The sequence below is a fragment of the Mixophyes fleayi genome, chromosome 8, assembly GCF_038048845.1.
Source record: "Mixophyes fleayi isolate aMixFle1 chromosome 8, aMixFle1.hap1, whole genome shotgun sequence".
Classification (NCBI taxonomy): domain Eukaryota; kingdom Metazoa; phylum Chordata; class Amphibia; order Anura; family Limnodynastidae; genus Mixophyes; species Mixophyes fleayi.
This window is the reverse complement of record NC_134409.1, coordinates 139,303,051-139,325,387: the sequence shown is the minus strand read 5'-3', so window position 1 is coordinate 139,325,387 and position 22,337 is coordinate 139,303,051. Positions and strand designations below refer to the sequence as shown.

The 22,337-nt window shown below is 43.2% G+C and overlaps 1 protein-coding gene across 1 annotated transcript in view; it reads right to left on the bottom strand.

The window, feature by feature from the left end:
* Positions 1-344: 344 nt before the first annotated feature.
* The window catches only part of DNAH1 (dynein axonemal heavy chain 1), a 39,699-nt gene continuing 17,706 nt past the window's right edge, over positions 345-22,337 (bottom strand). The window contains exons 37-77 of the mRNA XM_075183802.1: positions 22,055-22,249; positions 20,816-20,935; positions 20,511-20,669; positions 19,667-19,771; positions 19,429-19,569; positions 18,016-18,176; positions 16,942-17,099; positions 15,086-15,259; positions 14,016-14,194; positions 13,268-13,498; positions 12,602-12,798; positions 11,652-11,787; positions 11,232-11,440; positions 10,969-11,140; positions 10,422-10,613; positions 10,003-10,113; positions 9,523-9,708; positions 8,978-9,169; positions 8,724-8,891; positions 8,151-8,342; positions 7,851-7,982; positions 7,629-7,754; positions 7,166-7,285; positions 6,830-6,979; positions 6,586-6,746; positions 5,675-5,900; positions 5,366-5,561; positions 4,911-5,062; positions 4,225-4,421; positions 3,936-4,080; positions 3,366-3,524; positions 3,098-3,229; positions 2,844-3,014; positions 2,480-2,659; positions 2,188-2,364; positions 1,906-2,073; positions 1,702-1,832; positions 1,475-1,619; positions 1,164-1,370; positions 660-894; positions 345-552 (exon numbers count right to left, since the gene is read on the bottom strand). Of these exons, the coding sequence (XP_075039903.1) occupies positions 431-552; positions 660-894; positions 1,164-1,370; positions 1,475-1,619; positions 1,702-1,832; positions 1,906-2,073; positions 2,188-2,364; positions 2,480-2,659; positions 2,844-3,014; positions 3,098-3,229; positions 3,366-3,524; positions 3,936-4,080; positions 4,225-4,421; positions 4,911-5,062; positions 5,366-5,561; positions 5,675-5,900; positions 6,586-6,746; positions 6,830-6,979; positions 7,166-7,285; positions 7,629-7,754; positions 7,851-7,982; positions 8,151-8,342; positions 8,724-8,891; positions 8,978-9,169; positions 9,523-9,708; positions 10,003-10,113; positions 10,422-10,613; positions 10,969-11,140; positions 11,232-11,440; positions 11,652-11,787; positions 12,602-12,798; positions 13,268-13,498; positions 14,016-14,194; positions 15,086-15,259; positions 16,942-17,099; positions 18,016-18,176; positions 19,429-19,569; positions 19,667-19,771; positions 20,511-20,669; positions 20,816-20,935; positions 22,055-22,249 (6,810 nt within the window). The 3' untranslated portion in view covers positions 345-430. The remainder of the gene's footprint in view (positions 553-659; positions 895-1,163; positions 1,371-1,474; positions 1,620-1,701; positions 1,833-1,905; positions 2,074-2,187; positions 2,365-2,479; positions 2,660-2,843; positions 3,015-3,097; positions 3,230-3,365; positions 3,525-3,935; positions 4,081-4,224; positions 4,422-4,910; positions 5,063-5,365; positions 5,562-5,674; positions 5,901-6,585; positions 6,747-6,829; positions 6,980-7,165; positions 7,286-7,628; positions 7,755-7,850; positions 7,983-8,150; positions 8,343-8,723; positions 8,892-8,977; positions 9,170-9,522; positions 9,709-10,002; positions 10,114-10,421; positions 10,614-10,968; positions 11,141-11,231; positions 11,441-11,651; positions 11,788-12,601; positions 12,799-13,267; positions 13,499-14,015; positions 14,195-15,085; positions 15,260-16,941; positions 17,100-18,015; positions 18,177-19,428; positions 19,570-19,666; positions 19,772-20,510; positions 20,670-20,815; positions 20,936-22,054; positions 22,250-22,337) is intronic.

The following is a 22,337-nucleotide window of genomic DNA, read 5'->3' as shown; positions in this document are numbered from 1 at the left end:
ATATACCGGGTGTCCTCTGATAATGGAGTTAAATTGTCTCCACTTTCCCCCCCACAGAAATCGTATTGAGTGCTTTTTTACTATGTAAAGTGAGTTGATATTTATAGCTATGTTAATCCTATTTTTCTGGGCTTTATTCAAAACTGCTGTAAATGAAACCCCCTTATTACCCACTGCTACACAAAAAAACACAAATGGAGGCATGGGTTTTGTTCAATATATTCATTAACAATATTTATTTTCTGTACAGCTGCAGGACCGGGGGAATGAATAAATGTGTAGGGATTAGTAACTGCAGTCAGTGATAAGGTGGTTCTGAAGAGTCTGATGACTTGACTTTTCTTATCGGAAGCCAATTAGTTTCGTAGTATGTTTGTGCTACGCCTGGGCTTTGTAGTTGGCACATTATCAGTTTGTTTTTGGATCCAGATCAGTAATCGAGGGCACATATCAGGGCCACGCCGCGCTTTATCCAGTGTGTCTGAGGCTTGCTGCTGGCAAGCTCCACTGCGATGACGTAGTTGGTGGAATGCCCCGTGGTTGAGAGGGTTCCTAGGATGAGAAAATAATCAATTTTAATCTTCCGTAATGTACAAAGTTGAAACAACTGCTGATGCATTGCCCTGGACCACACGGGATATTTACGATGCATTCCTTACCTGCACGGGTCAGGGTCTTGTAAATAGGGCATAGGTATGTCATTGAAGTGGTTGACTTGCGTTCTGACACCGGTACCAGCCAGATGACGGCCATCTCTGTGTAGAGTTCTTTGGGGCGTGATTCTGCCAGCTGCATTGTTGACTTGTCCCAACATGCTCCTTCCAAATACAAACCGTGAATATAACATCCCTCAGCAGGACGCTGTTGCAGATCTGCCACTGTCTCGGTGAGAACCTGTTGTAAATACAGAAAGGAAAACATGTCTATGCATCCTTAATCCATAATATTCCCTTTATAAAACATTCAATGGACACAGACGGAATATGAAACCCCTCCACAGCAGCAAGACATGGCTATGTTATGGGGCATAATGTTTGCTCTGTTGGAGCCTTTCAAAAAACTAAATAAATCACTGGAACATCTTTAAACATCAAAAGTAATTATTTTCCCCTATGATTTCTGTAGACACCACTTCATACACTGGCATGGTGGCTTAATTTCACCTTAACATCAAAGGAGATTGTGTCAATGGAAATAACGTGTTTTCTAGCAAAGTTCTGCAAAGTGCCGGTTAGGAATGCCTGTGGAAAAAACAATCCACTGATCCAGAACACAGAAGGTATCCCATCATCGATCCACTTCTGAAGGAACTCGATTCTCTGGAGAAGATCGATTACCCAGGAAGCCAAAGGCTTCAATGACGGATAAGCCTGGAAGGAAGAAAAACTTCAATTAGCTTCACATGACAATGAATGAGAGAGGGACATAGATGATAAAACTGCACGTGGCTCTAGAATTGGGCTTGGACTCTCACCTTTGCCCTCCAGAGTTCTGGCACAGAATTATTATATAGACTATTGGCCATGAGCTCCAGCTGAGAGGACATGACAACCTGGCCTTTCATAGCCTTCAGCAGATCGCCCAGAGTCTGAGAGAGGACGCCGAGGAGTCTGTTATACCTGGAGGAAAGGGAATAATAGGTTTCTAAACAACATATAATGACATCAACTACAGTGCACAAAGACGTCGCACATCTCTTACCGTATGACTTCTTGAATCAATACAGTGTTCATTGATTCCTGATACATAACTGGATACTTTGTCATTACTTCCTGCACAGGGATGAGCAGAGGAACTTTCTTCAGGATGCCCTCCGCAATTTCCTCCACCATCTACAGGAACATACATTTCATTAGGGGCATGTTTCATAACAGTCGTCAAGGATTTACGTTTTGTTGTACTCGCCTCGTCGCGGCTTCCTCCAATACTCTGTGTCCGTGGTTGGAGGGTCACAAGAGATCCTAACAGAGCAAAGCTTTCTTTCTGAGCAAAAGTGATGTTTGCGTTTTCATGGAGTCCAAACAATTCCGTCAGATCGTTCAGTGGAAGTGAGCGAATGTACTGCAAGTAGCCCTGAGGCCGGATGCCAAGCAAAACATGTTAATACTGTGCCTAAATCAAACCATATTGGTTAATATTCTATGACTAGTATCCAACAATTATTTTGATGATGCCCGGGTTCCTCACCTTCAGGTCATAGGTCGGACTAATTTGAAAATACACTTCGGACTCGGAGAACTTGAAACCTTCTTCTAGAACCGGAGGCTGGTAAAAATCCTGCAGGATGCTCAGGAGGCAACGCCTGTCCCAGTCATCGGTAACACGTCCACCGTAATTAATCTCTCCGGCTGTGTAACGTAGAACCTGCCACACAACTCACAACTGATTACCTGCCCACTCTCCTGTGTAGGAGACTTCTGATGCCTGTACATATAAGGTGATGCAGACATCCTGCCCTAATATCATACAATGTACTCACCTTATAGGGGATGTCTGTATACTCGTCAAGAAACATTCGAAGCTGAGAGATGCAGATCCTGAGATCCCCATCTGTGAATTCATAAGGAATGTTGAATCCTAATGGGCCAAACTTCCTTCTTTCCAGTATGCTTCCGTGGAACAGGCAGAGGGACATCAACAGAGCCTTGAACTCGGGAGCCTAGTGAGTGAGAGGATCGACAGGAACAGGAGACAGTGTAAAGGGTGGAATTTCATGGAGAGTGAGGACAGTTATCACCGATAGACAGAAGATCAAAGTTGTTGCAATGATGAAAAAGTCTAAGGAAGAGGAAGAATACAGCACATTACACTTATCTGAATTACGGCGATGGACAGGTACACACCTTTCTGCTCTCATTCATTTCTGCATCGCTCAGGGTCAGGTATGTGCGCATGAGATTGGCCTTCACGCCACGAGGAGGCTCGATGGTGAGCTTAGAGCCATTTTGGAGGATGGACACTGGAAACTGGTTACTGGGCATACTGGTTAGCCACACCCTGAAATCATGGTGCACCTACAGAACCCAGAAAGTCATAATAATTACTGAAAAAGTGTACACAGTGTAAGAGAATGGATTGTCGCTCTGCAAGAACTTACTTTATCTGGGTCAATATTCTCTACCAGTCTCTCCAGTGAGGGCATCCAGCTGGGCGCAAGGTGGCAATTCTGGAAAAATACCCACTTCCCACGTTCTATAGCATTCCGCATCATGGCCTCAGCCCGAGGACCCTGCAGGAAGGAAGAAAAAAAGTGAGGTATCCATATCTCAGGGATTGCGGAGGAAAATATTCAAAATAGATTTAGTTATGATGGGTGCTATGAAGATGGACCGTGGGTGGGGTAAGTAGTTCGGTGTTGTACCCACCTGTCCCTGGCCCAGTGATATAGCATTTAGTTTCTTGGAGAACCTCATCTCCTCAGCGAACTTGTACAAATCAGTGGCTGGGTCTGTGCCAGCGGAAAGGATGAAGATCAATGGAGTGACGGGAGAGGACTCGCGGTACACAGCCCCCAGATCTGCTGTCTAAATGAAACCAAACATATACATACAGCAAAAAGTTGGATTAAAAATACTGCTTCCAATTCCTATTAAAATGTTAAATACAATATCTGATAAAAGGTATTTTCCACATGGAATAAAAGCCTTCCGCAGCATTATGTTGTTCCCGGGCAATGTGACGCCTAGGTTGTTGATGGCTTAGGATTATTTAGCTGCTCCAACCCTCCTAACAGTGCTTCGTCTACACCCTAGAAGTCACCTCCATTCTGACTTCTCGTGGGAACATTTTAATTCTATGGTAAGTATATGCTGAGGTGAGCACCCGTTACCTAATTAAATGTAGTTCTCTACATTTAAAAACTATTATAATTTACTGGCCTTGCCCCAGAAATTCTCATTGGTCATGGAAAGAAAGCAGTCACTAGTGGCAGGTACCTGGGGCTCGATGAACCTCTGTCCTAGGTGGTGACACACATAGTCTTGCATGGCATTTGTCACTTTGCCTCCCCGCAGACATCGCAGGATCAGCATCTTCTGGAAGGAATCCAAAGTCTGATCCCACTCACCAGGGAGTTTTTCTCTGAAAACAAGCAACATACAGATTCACTGTGATATACCTTATCAAAGAAAGTTATTGTGGATGAATAGGGTGCAGTTGGCTGAATATTTGGGGTAAGTTGAGTTGATAACACTACGGGAAACACTGGTAGAGTCTACTTCTTACCGGTGTGGCTCAGGGCTGTCACAGATTCTCCTGTACTCCTCAGAGTGTTCAATGATTTGTTCTTTGATGTTACTGAAGTTACTCAGAGTACTCAAGGCCTGGATGTCCCTCCACGCCCGCTCCGTTAGCCACTCGGGACATGGATTCTCAGTCAGAGGGGGCACTGTAGCCCCTGACAGCAAAAAACGCCATTCATCCTGTAGAGCAAACAGCATCAGCATGTCCTTAGAGTGTAAATACAGTATGTCACTATGTCCTTTGGGTGCAATTATTGTATGTTGGCATATCCTTTGTGTGTAAATACAGGATCTCATGACTGTTTTTTTTCAGATCATATGCACAGAGTACATGTCGTCTTGTCACTAAATTTACACACTAATTGATATTAAACTGTGATGCTTTCCTGATCGGAACATAGCAATCAGGACTGACCCCGCAAGTCCCGTCAATTTACCTTAAGAGAGAGACAACGGCTACAAAGAAGAGATGTTGCTGCTCCTGGTGTACATACAGTGAAATTAAAACTTTTGATTTAGGCCAAAAAATGACTGCTACCATTAAGTGTGGAGAGCGTATGTTAAGAAGTATAGTACATCTTAACAGATGAATTGTGATATATGTTTCTGGCCTTTGACCAGACCTTTCCCCGACAGAGCTGTCGTTGCTCTGTAGGAGCATCTTCTCACCATGTTAATGAGTCCTTGGTCCATGAGTATCCGCACGCAGAGTAGGAAGGAGAACATCAGCTTATGCTTCTCGAAGAGACTCCGACAAACGTTGCTGTACAGGCTGAAGGTGAAGTAAGTGTTTATATTCTCTATCCTTTTCTCTACCGTTTCTGAAACAGAAAATCATAGGCCTGGATTACGTCCACTTCTCCATGATACGGGTCATACAGAGAAGACGCTGTATTATACATATAACCACATAATACAGATAACACGTTTGACGTTGGAGAAGTCATTATGTTATACAAGACGCACAATGTCATAGACTACGGGGCAACAAGCGTCAAACACAACATATACAGGGTATATACAAGAGAGTAGTAGACACCAAGTGATGACCAGTATGGTTGATATGGTCTGAATGGTAACACTGGGCACAACGAGTCGGATTCTAGAAATGTAATACAATATACCTGCTCTCTCAGAGTTGGCAATGGCAGCAGTAAAAATTCCAAGGAACCACTCTAGTGAGTACTGGTACATAGGATCCACGTTCGACAAATCCGAAACACAGAAGAAAAGAATCTGTGTCCTGACCGCCACAGGAAAGTATTGGCTTCGGGTGATATCTATATCCTTTTCTGTTTGCTCTGCTACTTGCACTTTTGCCTGTGAAAAAGATAAATGGAAAATGATCTGTTCCATTAACAGAACCATCACCGAGACACCACCGATGGGAACCTGTGCAGTCGCGCAGAAGCTACAGTCTGTTGTTTACTCACCTTGATCTCACCAGCTTTCACCTTGGAGGCCTCTAGCACTTTAATAAGATCCACATCATCCACTGGATTGCCTTGTGAGGAGCTGAGACGCATGAGAATTTGGTCCTCGATTTCTTTCAGCTCTTGACGCATTTTAGCATTGGACAAAATCAGCTGATTCTTGGCTTCTTCCAAGTCTGGTCGTTCCTCTGCCACTACTTGCCCAAGGAGCTGGTCCTCAAGGCCACTGAATGGACAGTATTAGGAATGGAGGCAGGAGAGCAAAAGAACAAGAGTTACCGATTTATCTGTTTATGAGATAAGTCAAGCTGTTGGCTCATTAGATTTATTGAAGATTATTAACCACTAAAAAAGAAAATTAGCTGAAGTGCTTCAGACAATACCAGTAATATTGAATAGATAATGTCTGTCCCTAGGTAAAATATGACTAATTGTTGACTTCATGGGTGGTACAGATCTATATACAAGAATGAAAATCTAATTTTCACTGATTGGTTTCCGTTTTCTCCCATGGCTATTTATTATTTATCGGTTAAAGAGATGACGGAGATGGCATATACTAATCTCACAAAAGAATTTTGAACTTTGCACACTTTATGCCTCTGCACATTCCTTAGTGAGCTGTTAACTATCTAATCGGTGCTCTCGATGGTTGTGGTGTTGACAGCGTAGACTTTCCTATTTCTCCTGCCTCCTGTATCATTGGGTCATCTTACAAATGGTGAAGGCACTGAACATCAGCCCTGACTAACCATTCTGCTAGATGATTGGGCAGTGGAGTTCTCTTAAGACAAATATGTACATGAAACAGATACAAGTGCCGTTAGTAGGTAGATCTGTAACAACTACTGCAACTGTAAGGGAATTAGAAGCCAAGAAAAGATTTTGTGAGGCCCGTAAACACCTGTTACCTAGGAGAAAGAGTGAAGTTGATGAGCGTGACTTTGGTACAGATTTCAGGAGGATAATGAGGGTTTGGCAGCTTGGTTGTGATATACATCCTGAAATCCTCATGATAAGGGATGACAGCATCACCGAGGCGTAGAACGGTGCTCCCTTGCTGCTTGTATGTCTGTAACACGACAAGAGACAACAAGAATCAGTTGGATTAATAACTGGAGAGATGAATATCAACCAGACTTAACATCATCTCACTTGTTTCAATAAAACAGGTTCTAGAGCAGGATCCAGCTCTTCTCCAACATTTTCCAGTATAAATGGCTTTCCAAAACGAATAGCGTTTTCCAAACTGCGCAAAACGTCACGATCACTGAGCTTCACCACATCCAAACCATTGTCTTTCTCCTGTCAGGGGCAGAGACACGAAAGTGTAAAAGTGTATACAGTGCTCTGCACTTCCAAGTCTGTAGGTCCACATTTATCCATTACATACGGATCCAGGTTCTACTGGTCTAGGCCACTGGGGAGGCTACAAGACTCAACGTAATGTCTTCATCAGTAACATGTCCACAAGACACCAGGTCCACTCACCAAGTTTTTGATCCACCGGTTGGCCTGTCCTTGTGGGTCGATGAAATGAGACCAGCGCTGAGAATACTGTGTTATCACCCCATTCTCCACAGACAATGTATCATTTGGAAGTCCTGCAATCTAAGGAGGAACATTAAAATGATATAAATAGACAAGTACATCAATTTCTTCCTCCAACATCACACCACTGCTGATCCAGAGTAAGACCAGAGAGATTAAATACAGAACCAGCAGAAAATAACCTCACAAACTCATTTAATTCATTCACCTTGGTGGGACAATTGATCACAATGCCAGTTACAAGGGTTTGTGTTAGGGCAGTGGAGTATTTCACAGTATATCTTTATATGGTGACTCTACACTGGAGGTGAATGCGTATATGGGTGCTTAACTGGATGTCTAATCTAAGCCATGTAATCTAATCAACAAGTTATGGGTAACCACAGACACTCTTCTATCTCACCTGCCAGGAGCGGATCTTCACAGGGTCTCCCAGTGTCCCTATTAGAGATGGCTCCTGAGTGCATGGTACTTTCAGATCCTTTAGAGTCTTAGTCCACTGTTCAAACAGTGAAGTTCGATACTGGCCCTGTGGAGATGGGCACAATATAACTGTAGACACGCAGCGCGCTACCTTAGCATATTGTTTATCCCTAAAGACATCTGGTATACAATAGAGTCTCACCGTGAAGGGTCCTAGATATGCCAAGAAGCCGGCACAAAGCAGCAGATCTCCGGTGACATTAACCAAGAGCTTATCCAAATTGAGGACTGTATCTTGCCAGCGTTGACGTTCATCAGCCAGCCCAGTGATCAGCTGCCATATGAACAGAGACAACGGAATAAGTGAAGAACGAAGCAGAATAATACTGAAGAACTAAGGCGGTGACAGTGACGGGGCAAAAGACAAGGGTGTGAATAAGAGGTGAGGGGTAATTAGATAGTAGGTAATGGTGAAATGTGGACGTATGTTGGCTTCATCTACCTTATCGGCGCGGACCAATTTCTGCTCGCATTGCTCACATTTCTGTTCTAGCTCTTCTTTCTTGGACACACAGTCACGGTACTTTGCTTGTAAGGTTGCAATTCCCTCTTCTACTTCGTTGAGAGAAGCTTTGGCCTCATCCAGGATTTTCTGGGTCACTGCCAAGTCCTCCTGAGCTTCTCTTAGCGCTTGCTACAGGAAACAGGTAAGAATGTCTTCTGGCTACATATTATGACGTCAGTGTGTAACTGACTTATCATGCAAGTCTCGGCTTTGGGAAAGAAAGGTAATTGTTTATCTGTACTGTATACTGTATTGTGAAAGAGGACAGCAGGTAACGTACCTAACACAAGTACAAGCTCTGAAAACATGCATTGCCATGCGTGTTCAGTAATTATGTGTGATGACTAATAATGATGAAAGTGGAGCCTATCAATTCACTAGAAACCAGCGTCATCACTAATGCATAAAGTTACTGGTTCCTAGTGAATTGATGGGCTGCCTCCACTGTTGGTATTTTTCTGGTGGCCAACAAAGGTAAGCCCTCATGTGTACTTTGTTTTCATAACTTACTCGTTTGGGTTCCACGCCTCGTGCCACAAAGTGGTATTTGTGCATCGCACGCACCCATTGACAGATAGAGGTACACGCCTTTGATACCCGGGCGATAGCTGCGGGCTGAAACTCCTCGTTATCAATGTATGGTTGGATGACTTTTATAACGGCATCTGGAATATTGTCCTGAAAGCAGGAGGAGAAACTCCTTTCAGTTGGTCATGAGAGCATTATCCTCTGCACAACAGAGAACACACAATGGTGATTCTTACCTTGTCAAATTTAAAAAGCCCATCCAAGAACTTGCTGGGGTCTTGCAGAAGCCCCCTCCCTGGCTCCCAGAAGTCATCTATTTTAATTCCAGGTTTTTCTCCAGCCACTTTCTTTGGTTTGATTCCTTTCATTATGCAGACGGCTTCAATCACAAGTTTAACGCCTACAGGGGGGCGCTGCATTGCCCTTACCTGCAGAACCACGGGAAGATGTAATGCACAAAATGATTATTTTTCTCAATCCATTGCCTTCTGCCTATAGATGTTCTCACAGATTTTCCCCAATGCACCCATTCTATTATCTCTTAACTAGCAACCATGTGACCTATCACCCATTGTCCCAAATCTGTCACCCTTTCTTTTAAACAGGCTCATCATCTATACAGGAGGCATCTATTTTGTGGGCATAACTAAAATTCAGCCTATTTCAAAGGCTGGGATCTCTATAACACAAAAAGGCAAATGGTCCAGAATCACATTGGCCACCATCTTAATTCTTGACCTGTCTCCATAGGTATCGGCAGTTTCATCCAAGGTTCACTCACCTCTGTGACATCGTTCTTGTTAAGAGATTTCAGACTGGCAAGCGCAGCATCCAGAGCTGGAAGAGCCTCGTCTAGGTCCTTCTGGGCATCTTCTGCAATTTCTTGAGCTGTGCGGGCCTTCTCAGTGGCCTTAGCTTCCTCTACCTGCACTGAAGCCCTAGTGGCTTCAGCCACCACTGTGTCTTTCTGAAAGAGCAAGAACATTATCAGAGTAGGGATAAGCCCTGAAAGCTGTAGTGCATAGGTAGAAAACAACGGGGGGAATGGGAAAAAACAATGGGGGGAATGGGAAAAAACAATGGGGGGAATGGGGAAAACCAATGGGGATGGAATGGGAAAAACCAATGGGGGGAATGGGAAAAAACAATGGGGGGAATGGATGGGGTTGGAGCACACACACACAGGTAAAACGCTTTTAGATACAAAAATTACTGTGAGAAATAAGAAATAGATATTCCTCAGCAGAAAACTTTAAGGCACCTCGATTTTTTGCATAGTGGTGACAGTGTCTCGTGCTGCCTCTTCCAGCAGAGGGCGCATCGTCTCCAGCTCCTCCTGCATCTTGGCAACATCCTCGGCTGTGTGAAGAAGCTGGGAGAATACAGAAGTCGGATAAAATGTGAGAGAGGTGGAAGGATGCAGGTAATAGTGGCGAAGTGACAATACAGATGGACAATTACAAAACACAGATTCAAAAGAAACAAGCTGCGTGAAGTACGCATTCTATCATGATTTGAAAATGAGTCATATGATGCAAATGGCCAGGGTCGTTTGTACAGACAAAATCTTAAAGAAAAAATAAAAAGAACTAGATGGAGATAAATTAAGATTGGCAGGAAAAATAAGGAAATGTATAATTGTGAGCTTTCTATTAAGACTATAAAATATCCCCTCCTCACCTTATCTAGACCACTTTTCATCCTGTTCTTGGCAGTTTTGATCTCCATCAGCTTCTTACCGATTAGATTTGAGTAAATTCCGAGGAGCTCTAGATAACTTTTGGGTGTAATGTAATTGTACCGAGAAAGCTCAGCTAGATATTGCTTGGACTTCACAGCGACTGATTGGTGCATCTCCACACACATCTGGATCTGTAGAAGGTTAGTGTACAGTGAAGCCTTGAGGAACGCAGCAAGGGTTACCCACGTAAGCGCAAAAGTGCAATACAAATGCTGCACAGTGTTTGCAATTTGGTGTAACATGCACAGTGTTTTGCATCTCGTGACAGGAGGAATTGAGTGGATTGAAATATTATTTGCTAAATGCCTTTAGTTACATTGTCACTTGCAAAAATTAGATTTTGTTTTACAGGACAGGACTGTTTATATCTGATTCAAAAGGTAGAGAGGGAGCATTTTGAGGGCATTCCCTGTTTTCCAGACTGACGCATGGCATTTTTCACACACAATAGCCTTAGAATGTGTATATCCACCCTCAGAAACTCACCATGCCTTGGACAACAGATTGTCTGGACTCGAGCTCTGGAATCTCCATCAGGAAAGAGGAAGCTACAGATTGTAAGGCCTCTGCTGGCCACTCATCGAACCAATCGATGGTACAGCAAGTCACTAAGGATGGAAACTGTCTTAGACGAGAGCGGAACACCTCCCCTATGGGGCTGTAAAACAGGAACACGGATCAGATGGTGGCATCTAACGAATGGAGCGTCTAAAGCTGCTGCAGGCGGAGGACCTGTCTGTGGAACGTACCTCATGCACAGCACCATATGAATGTTGCCCCTCACACGGCGGGTGTAGGCTGCCATCAAGTTGGCCTTTGTTGGTTGCTGCCCCATGTCTTGTACGACCGGCTTCATGACGGTGACAATCTGATCCTGCTCGTCCGGGCCGTACACGTTAGGGACGTCGCCGGAATTCAGGATGTTGTTTATGTCTTCGAGAAATGACTCGTTCTTAATCTTAAGAGACACAGAGAGGGGAGATGTTACTGAGTGCAGAAATTGATTTGTATATTAAGTATAGTTTATAGGCAACTGTGTAAGATGGCTAAGATGTAATTGAATGCTCTTGGGCACAGTACTTTCCACAACCAGCCCTGGACATGGACATGTTCTGTGTATTGCTTAGCATGGATTATACATGTAAACCAGTGGATTATGAGACAGGTACCTGGGTGTCTGTGAAGAGAAATGTGACAGGTGTGTTCTGCAGGCCAGCTTTTAGTAGGATTCCCTTAATGTCTTCACGCCACTCAGGAATCCCATAGTTTTTGGACAATTCAATCTGGAAACATTCATACTCTGCCCTGGGAAGATAATTTAGGAGTCCCGTTAAATGCCAGGAAACCACATATGCCCAACATTGGAAAGCGAATATTCACAAATAGGCAAAAATAAAAGTTTCAAGTTAATCAGAACTAAAGATATTCAAGTTGTTATAATGAGGGTAATCCTAATGAAGGACGATACAAATATTTAGAGAAAATTGTCAGAGAGCAATAGCTCTATACAAATAGAATGTCAAACGTCTAAAGCTCTGTTGTATTGTGGGAACTCTTGCATATATGTTTGTGTTATGTAATTAGCAGTTTGTGTTTTAAGTTTAGCCATCCTTTAACGCAAGGTCTGTGGTCTGTAATGGAGACCAGCGGTCCAGACATTGGGCGTCTGGTGTCTCACAAAAGGGCACTAGTGCCAATACGCCAACTTTTTCCTCCTGTTTATTCTATATGGTGTAAGGACATAAAGATGTTACGAAAACCTTCAGACACATACTGACTGGCATTTTTTAACATTTGTAGAATGGATGTAAATGGGTCTAAGCTTAAAACCATTGAATTTAGTATTTGCAAATCCACTAGCATTTTCCTTGCATCACAGTAGCGTTTTTCAGAGCGCTACGTTCCAGTATTTAACACATCAGATAGCCTACTAACACAAGTGAGCAAACAAATGCTCATTGTAAAACGTCAATGGTATGGGGCATTAGAGAATCTGAGTTTTACCATCCAGCTTTGTGTTAGAATGTGGGAGAGTTGGGTGATATCTGTCAGGTGACGGTAAGGACATTACAGGAATTATATGTAATGATAGTAGAAGGAGACCTCTAGCTGTCCTTACATGTGACTGGCAAGTCTGGTGAGAGACTGTCTCCCACTGCCTCCCACCCCCAAGAGGAGGGCGTTTCCCAGCGGTTGGCGCAGAACGCGGCTGATGCGACATATGTGCTGGATGGCGTCAAGGAAAAGAACCAGCTTCATCTTTGTAGTATTTATCTGATTATAATCTTCCATGTATTCCTCCATCACCCGAAGGAGCTGAGAAAGAAACACATCATTAACCACTCGTACAGATTATATAGTTACATACACAAATGCCAGCTGTACAGCGCAGATGAAGCTTTGGCCTATGCGCCTCGTTTTGTGTAAGTGCGTCTGCGTTTTAGGCGACATGTATAGGTTTATGGAGGAAGATGGCAGAGTGAAGGCGTGGTTAGTGTAGTAAGCCGTAAATGCACCAATGTCGTTTTATGATTCCCTGCAGCAATGAGCTAAAGGGGTGGACAAGGCACATGTTTCGGGTGGTTTTCTTGGCATGTGGATGAGCAAACATACATTTTTGCAGAGGCTCAGAGCTGGCGTTTCTCAGGTCTCATCCTAAACATTGAAAGCGACCTGTTTAGTGTCTCAATGTTACACCTCTGCTGTGCATTTCCTGGCAGACTCCGAACAACGTAACAGACACACACAGTGATAACGACAGCCCTATTTAGGAATTTCTCATTACCTTTTTCTGGTCCTCAATAAGTCCATAAGTTTTGACATCAGTTCGAGAGGACATAAAATCTCCGTATAGCACAGGTTGCTGCGGTATCACCTCCTCAAAGCCGGCCCCCAATTCCTGCATCCTGCCCTTGATAAGATCATCAAACCAGCCGCGGTCTTCTTCATTTACTAACCGGTCCTGAAACACCCGGCACAATTCGTGGTACCACAACTTTAGGAGGAAAAACTTGTCCTACAAGACACAAGGGGAAAGTTGAAGAGAGCTAAAGCGTCACAAAGGATGTAACATAGTTTCAATACTAAGCACAAGGGGCAGCTAACTTCTGGTTTATAGAGAATACACAAGTTGAAAACTGGTGCTGCTTGAAAGTATTGGTTTAAGTTTGAAAGAGGAGACGGAAGTTAGAAATCATCACCACCAAAAGTGAGGGTCAGTGGGAGAAAAGCTTACAAAGCTTCTGAATGACTACAAATATCAGATCCAAATCCTATAATGATGATGGACACCAGTAAGGGGATAGTTACATACAGGCATCTACAAAAAAGGTCTTCACATCTAATGAGTTGGAATCAACCTCTTGTAAAAGAGTAGAGACTGCCACCCTCACCTGAAAGCTGTCGGGTCAGGAATAAAGTCATAAGATCTCCAGCAATGATGTATTGAGCTTTATTAACATTTTAATGAGGCGTCAGCAAAAAGAGGGTTATTTTACTGCTCATGTTCCATTGCCCTGGTGAAAAAAACTCACCTCCATTTTCGCTGATTCAGCCATTAATATTCCCTGGAAGACCTTGGACAGGTCTCGGAGATTGAATGTGTAGTGAGACTTTGCCGGGGTGGGGAGCAGCTGTGATGTAATTGTGTTGTACACTTTAATTGTAGCATCGACCAGCTGCTCAGTGAGATGTTGGACTGCAGACGCTCCAGCTGCAAGAAAAGATATAAGTCTTTACAGATGAAAGCACAGGGTTAGAATAAATGCCCAGAAGTCTGAAATAGAACCAGAGTATGTGTACACATGGAGCTAACCAGAAGGGGGCGCTAGTTCCAGAGGGCACAGAACAGACAGAAAAGAGAAGAGACTTGGCCAGGGGATGGTAAGATATTTGTGTGTATATATAATGTGACAAAGTTTGCTATCTAATGATAATAAAGCTGTAATACCAGCTGCATAAATGATTCTACTCCCTAGCCAGGCCCCGGCATCTGCTACCTTTAGCCAATTCTTCCCGAGTCTGTGCCAGTTTTGTAATACCGGTAAACCAACTTAGATTTCCACTTAAAATGGTGACGGATGAATGTGTCTGAGTGGGAGGGCCAATCACAAGCTGCCATCTCTTGACAATGGCTTGTGATTGGTCCTCCTACTCACCTCACCTTCTCCCTCTGTAAGAGGAACAGAGGAGCATCAGGGAAAAGCAGCTGAATGTTGCAGCCTCGAAGATCCGGATAGAGTGAGGGGCACGTTAGTACGATCTCTTCCACAGGTGACAGTGAGGGTTTAAGATTGTTGTCAACATTCTAAAATCATGTCATGCGCTATAGTGTTGCGGAGGACTTTGGAACACTACAATCCTCATCATGTCATGTTGGGGGATAACATATTTTTTTGCACTTTACATAGTCCTATTCAATAAATATTAACGTATAAGTCCCAGAGAATAAGAAAGACACATTAAGAGTTGCATTTAATATACAGAAAATTAAGAACTTTATTGTCCAGTGGTGTGTGGTAGAATTTCTTGCTGTTTTAGTTTATTCTGGTCACAGTAACACCTCTCCCACCTTCCTCCCCTCTCCCCTCTCTCTGTCACTCACCCATCCAACTGCCCAGGATGGTGGAGAAGATTCTGCTCTTACTGCTGTCTTCCATCTCGGTAAAGGACAAGTAGTTGAAGTGCCGCGTGAGCCGAGGAGACACTGGATTCCTGCCACCACCAGGGGGTCCCATGGCGCACAGAAAATTAATATCCACTAATTTCTTGAAGACTCCTGGCGGGGAGAGAAGAAATGGGAACCACATGATATCCTGTCTGAGCTGGTAGGTCCGGATTCTGTGGGGCCATAGACTGTACACAGGTGAGTGCTGATCAGAGAGCACGTGGAGAATAAAACCTATTTTCTGGTCATCCTTCCCTAATGTGTGTAATCTACATTATGCTTAGGATCAGAGTAACTGAAGGTTGTAATAAGACATAATCCAAAATGAAAACCCCCCAGAACAGCCATCAAGGGTAGAGCGAAAAAGCAGAAAGCTCACTATTGTAACTACAATATAGAAACAGAAGGTGTTCATATATCTGTGTTTATAAGGTAGAATTGCATAATAAAATAAAAATATATGGATTTAATCTATACTTTAGGAATTATGGGGGATATGTAAATCTTTTCTGTTATATATTTCCTTATAGGTGGAACATATGCATCCATCTGGATTACATCACAGATACAGTGTAGAGTTATATGTTTAACTTGCATACACCTGTTTCGATCTTATTAGATCTCATCAGTGAAAGATATGGAACAATGACTTCTACTGTGTAGGACTTCTATGTCTCTGCCCACAATTCCTTACTGAGGATTAAAGTCCTCATTTTCTGGTTTTGTCAAGCAATGCATTAAATATCAGAGATATGTAAATAGCTTCTGTTTTAAGATGGTCATTGTTGTAGAACATTGTAAAGAGGAATCACCAGGTCCTATTATTTGACCCCATTTGCTCAGGAGAAATTATTTTATTTAAATTGCTGTATGCATTATACTCTCTCCAGGACAGGTTTTCTCAAGCTGTGAGGTATAGTGTCAGCCAGTCCCGGAGTGAGCATAGTGCAGTCTGACAGCTCAACGCGGAACACTGTCAGCACAGAGCGCTCGCTCCCGGCTCCCTCCCTCCACACCTCTTCTGGCTGGAAGGGAGCATACCGAAATCTGAATAAGATGAGGAGCCCCGGGGTTTTTTCTGAATAACTACAGAGTGGACAAGACTCCAGGTAGTAAAGTAAAAAAACAGATCAAAGGCCCTGGTGACTGATTCTATTTAAATAAGGAATAAGAGTAAAGCTGGGCACACACCTATGCAATCTTACTTCAGACACGATCTCTGTAAAATTTGCACTCTGTACACTGTACAGATATCTGCCTACACTGCTGGTCCTGAGTGTGTACACACCGCCACATTTCCCCGACATCGTTCCATCATTGATTGTGATTTTTAGGGAGTTTACAAAAACAAATCAACAGATGCCATGTGTTTTGGTGCGATAAAACATAATCGTGGGAGCGTACACACTCTCGCAATATCTGACCAAACGGTCATGAATCGTGTGATCGGCACGATAACTGCATAAGTGTGTGCCCAGCTTAAAACTTGCAGTAATGAACAGACCTTGTGTTCTATTCACACCAAAGTTTGTAAGTTAAATCCCATTGACAACAATTACAGGAAGCTCTAGGTAGGACTTGTGGTCAGTTAGCTAACAAAATTACATATCATCAACAACAGGACACTGCTGGCGCTGCGGAAACATTTCTTCCATCATCAAATAACTAAATGACTTTATTTATCAAGGAGAATGCACCATAGAGGTTATTTATCCCTCCAAAACTAACGGATCATTCATCAGACATCTAGCAGATCACCCACAAAGATCTCTCTATGTCACGCGGTTACGTACCTATCTGCTTGCGGTCATACCATCCCCCGTGGTCCATCCACTGTCTCAGTAGCTCAATAGGCGGCTGAGCACCATATGTCTCCAGCGCTGGCATGTTCATGTCGTCAATGAAAAAAATGAAGTAGCGACCGAGGGGTGGTCCGAACACCCCCTTCCTCCTGTAATTACATAGAGGTCTGAGCTGTGTGTACCGTGATCTTATCGGTGTCTGACCTCACTGTGTCAGTCTGTTACCGTATGAGTGTGAGCTCTGTGGACAATGTCAGTAGCCTAGCTTCACCTCATTGTAGTTATACAAGTGATATATTTAAATGACAGTGTTGTATGACATTGTTTGCACTTTTTCCCATCATCACCGTTAATTTATATAGCGACAGCAAATTCCATAGCGCTTTCCCATCAACCTTTAAATAAAGGAATGTTTTTATTCACAGTGCGTATTGCTGCACTGACCAAATCTACACAGACAGGGCTGGAGTATTGTTGGATGATGTTCCCCCAGTTAGGAGAGGACCAGAGATGGCTCCACATCAGCTGGTTCCTGGACCTGAGACTTAGTGGTGAGCGATCAGTGATTGATAATACATCAGCGTTTCCGTTTATAATAATATTTATCATTATGGCCAATACACGACCTAAATTGACTATGTGCGACTTGTGAATTGGAAGCTTTAAAATGATATAAGTCATACAATGGGAATTTTCTCCACTTATTGTCTATGGATCTCAGTTAGAGTTTGACGCATTGTCTGCCCCGAGCATACGCATGAAGATTCCGTGGGAGAGCGTAGTGACGTGTGTACACTGAATCACACAAATCTGCAGTATTGTGTCAGATGTACCATGTGCATACTTGTGCCTAATGAGATGAGGATTGACAGCGTTCGTCATCGTCATCATCAGCATCATCATTGTGTATCTTTACACAAGGCTACCGGTACCTACAGATCTCCCACCTTAGAGGCCTATCTGGGGATGTGTTCTCCTCTAATTATGTTACATTTACGTGCTATGTTTTATCAGGGTGCTCCCTGATTACCACCCATCCACCCCTTCCCACAGCCGTGTCATTGCCTTTTGTCCAGTTTGCTGTCTATGAGATCCTGCGTTTGATTGGCTGATGTCCGAGCAGAGAACATAAGGAAGTGGCTGATGTAGTCCAGCGGCATGTTCTTCAGCAGCTTGTCCGATATGGTGAGGGTCTTTCCTGTACCCGTGGGACCCACACACAGGACCTGGGGAGAAAGTCATAAGAGCAGGTAGCACAATATCTAGATCTAGCTCATATCTCTGCATTGTGATTCACTAAAAATCTGTCCCAGGGCTTATTATTCATTGATACGAGATTAAATTGTTACATACTTCAAGTAATTATATTCTACTCATTTAGAAATGTATCAGTTTATCTCACTCAAATTGGATCCCGCAGTGGATGAATGATCACATTTTGATACAATACATAGTGCTATTTCTACAGCTGTTATTTGTATTACTGAGATGTCTTTATTGGAGAACATGTCAGGGCCATGTGTCCGGTCTATCCACCAGCTGATGTGACACCATCTTCAGACGGATATCTCTTTGCCTGCCGCATCTTGCATGAATTCACTCTGCGCAGGCTCCAAACTAACATCAATGAACGTGACTGTAAGCGATTCATGTCTGAACACAAATGACACTTACAGCTGCCTACAGCGTAAGGTGCGGGACGGATGTAGGCGATGTTCAGTCAGGGGGCGCAGTGCAGATGCGGCCAATTCAAGTCCCGTGTTTCTCGTACATACGATTGTTGTAGTTGTACCATTTGCCCCCACTTCAGGGCAGCTGTAAGTGCCGACTGATAGTGATGACTGTCAGCATCATTTTTGTATTAAAAACTACACGTACGAGTGTTACTAGTTATCACAGAGACTAGAAAAATATTTTTAAAAAAAACATTTTTTTAAATAAATATTTTTAATAATGATTATACTGTTATGAGATGCTCATTTATGTTATACTTCTTTGTTTTATTATGAGTTCTGATGTGACCTTATATTGCACATATACATTGTGCGTATCCTGCAGTCTGTTCTGTCTGTCTACATGCGACAAGTAACGTGTAGAGAGTTCACTTACACCCAGATTCAAAAACTCATCTTGAGATCCGCATGGATTTAAATACGGATGGAAATACACTCAAATTCCGTGATTTTGTTTTAACCGCAACTTGCGTTCAGACTTGAACCAGACCCCAAGAACATAATATCTGTAGAAGCCAATGGGAAACTTGCAGATACAGACACTTTCTCTGTAGTTCCAGCATTTGTGGGCATGCTGGGACTTGTAGTTCTACAGCCACGTCTTGCCTGCCTCTGACAAAGTATCAGTGTCAGGGTTAGATCAGTCTGAGCTCTCTACCCTTAGTACACATTTACAGTAACGTCAGTATGACATGCACCAGGTCTCGGAGCAGGCACACAGGCACCTCTATAGTTATAGACTCACCGGATTTTTATTGGCCAGCAGCATCCCCAGCAGATGAGACATCCGTACGGTGTCCAGCGTGGGCACAATGATATCGGCGTAGCTGGTGTCTGGAGCTATGGCGAAGGTGGCAGAAGACTCCATCCAGTTTACCCAGCGTACCTTACAGGAAGGAGAAAGATGGATGTAGGTATGGGCAATAATAGTACAGACGGTGCCCTGAGGGGCAGATATCTCACTGGGCACCGCCGCCTCTCACCATCCTCTGCGTATCCTCCTCCTCATCCTCAGCGGTGCTGCTTATTCCTCCATCATCCAGCGTATAGTCATAGACCAAACCTTCTTCTGGGAACAGCATCGCCACCTAGAGGCAAAAACAGATGTAAAATCAGAGGACAAGGAAACTGATCTACAGACAGGGCAGATGATTATTGCAGTAAACGGTGCAGCACAGCTCAGGGTTATGTGGAATCTTTACTATCTTGTGACAGAGCTCTGATTCGTCGTGCTGTGAATAGCTCAGGATATCTATAACTCAGTTTGTGGAGGCTCAGAAGATTGACTATCAGTAAAAATACAGTCAGAGCGATCACATGACCTTGTACACCAACAGCATGGCCAAGTGAATGAAAACATAGAGAATAACCATCAAAGTCAGATCAAAAGGCGGCTATCATAAAAGCTGAGCAGGTCTGATCCTGCATGAGATCTCTGTTATCTGTATTATTATATTATATAAGTGAAGAGCTGGGATCCGGCTGTGTCTGCCTGGCTCTGACTGTAGACGGGGCAGCAGGGCTGAGGCATCTCCGAGTGGAACAACAAGGACACATGAAGATACTCAACGATCACTGGAGGAGAGCCTTAGGCCAACCAGAAGGACAACCAGAAACAATCTGGTACCTGGTAATGTTCCCAGAGAGAGAGTCCGGGGGTGTCAGGTAAGCAAGTTCCAGAGGTCTTTAAGTTGGTTAAATATGTTCTATTTCCTTATGTGTTTCCTGGTTCTACCCATGTCTGTAGAGTATATGTTAGTGATACATACATGAGCATACATGATGACAGAACGTACCAGGACATACACACACATAATACAACGTTACCTTCTCAGAAACCATTTTTTCTCTCAGAAATCTGCTAAACAGAACGCGACCATCTGAGTCTCCGGTGATTCCAACGCTCCAAATTAGGGAGAAGAAGAACCAAGAGTCCACCAGCTCCCCAATACGGTTCAGTTTTTCCTGGGGGATCCTTTTATGTCCCTGGGAGTAAGCAAATAATGTGTGAAATAAACAGTGATAGCTGGACAGTCAGACTGCTGTCACTGGTAGATTTCTCCTACTGTTACGTTGTTCATAAAACATTAATAAAGACACAACGAAGGACGGACACATTGACGCAGTTGTACCTCTCTGGGAATGAAGGGCTGAAAGAAACACTCCAGCAGTTTGAGGAGACTTATGGTCAGGTTGGTGTCCGTGGAAGCGATAACTTCCTTCACTGACCGGCGCACACACTGGACGGCATCCTAGAGACAATGAGAGGACGGGTTATTAGCTGCAACAATGTAGCTGAGAAGAAATGAAAAGACTGGCATGTGATCATATAGAGCAGAGTGGTGGAACTACTACCCCCACGGGGGGTATAGGCAACATCTCCACATTTTTAAACCCGCAGCTTGATACATTTAAACCTAAGAGTGACTTATTCATAATATAATTCCATAGACACACGGGAACAGAAGAACAGACATGTTTTTTTAGACTGTGGTTTCAGCAATGTCCCTAATAACATGGGGCCTGATTCATTAAGGATCTTAAATGAAGAGGTATCTTATGTCAGTCTCCTGGACAAAACCATGTTACAATGCAAGGGGTGCAAACTAGTTTTCTGTTTTGCACATAAGTTAAATACTGACTGTTTTTTCATGTAGCACACAAATATCAACTTTAAATTTCAGTGTACAAATAAGCTATCAAGTATTTGTGTGCTACATGAAAAAACAGTCAGTATTTAACTTATGTGTAAAACAGAAAACTAGTTTGCACCCCTTGTATTGTAACATGGTTTTGTCCAGAAGACTGAAATAAGAAACTTCTTCATTTAAGATCCTTAATGAATCAGGCCCATGGAGATAACACAGATCATGTATGTTCTAAGGACACTGATAGATAATACTTATTACAGCACAACTATAAAATTGGACAACTATGGAAACATTTATAAAAACTGGTACAGGGAGAAAAGTTGCTGTAGCCAATAGCAATCAATGAGATTGTATCATTGTCATGTTTCTAGCAGTGTTTAGAGAATGAAAGGACATTTCTAATTGGTTGGTACGGGTTACTGGACTTTTTCCTGTGCAGGAGATTTGTCCCCATTAAAAGTTAACAATTGAGTTAATAGAAATCATCTATCAGTTTGTTACTTTGATATATTCCTGAATAGACGCTGTAGATAAAGTTGATGCTTCTAATCTTTAAAAGAATGTTATAACAGTATATGAGGCAGATGTAAAAATAAAGAAGTTCTGCAAAGTAATCGCACTACAAGAAGCTCTGACCCAGCGGGTTCTACGATTCCCGGGAAGGTCGCAAAGTTCCACAGGAAAACAAGTAACAATAATATAAATGTCAGAGGTTCTAACCTGAAGGAATCGTAAGAATAGCGACTGCAGCTGCTCTGCAAAGGGCTCCATAATGGCGGGAATTCTGTGGAGCCAGCACTCAATAAAAGGGGTCAGTCCAAGGATACTGGGCTCCAAATAAACCATTCCACAGCGAGAAACCGTAGCCGGTGATGCAACCGCCAAATCCTGAACCTCAAACATCATGGTCATGGCCTGAAGAGAAGAAGAGGACATTGGTGGAACAAGATAAAGATTGAAGCAGAGTTGTGATATTGATTCACGGGTCGGGCTTACATTTTAG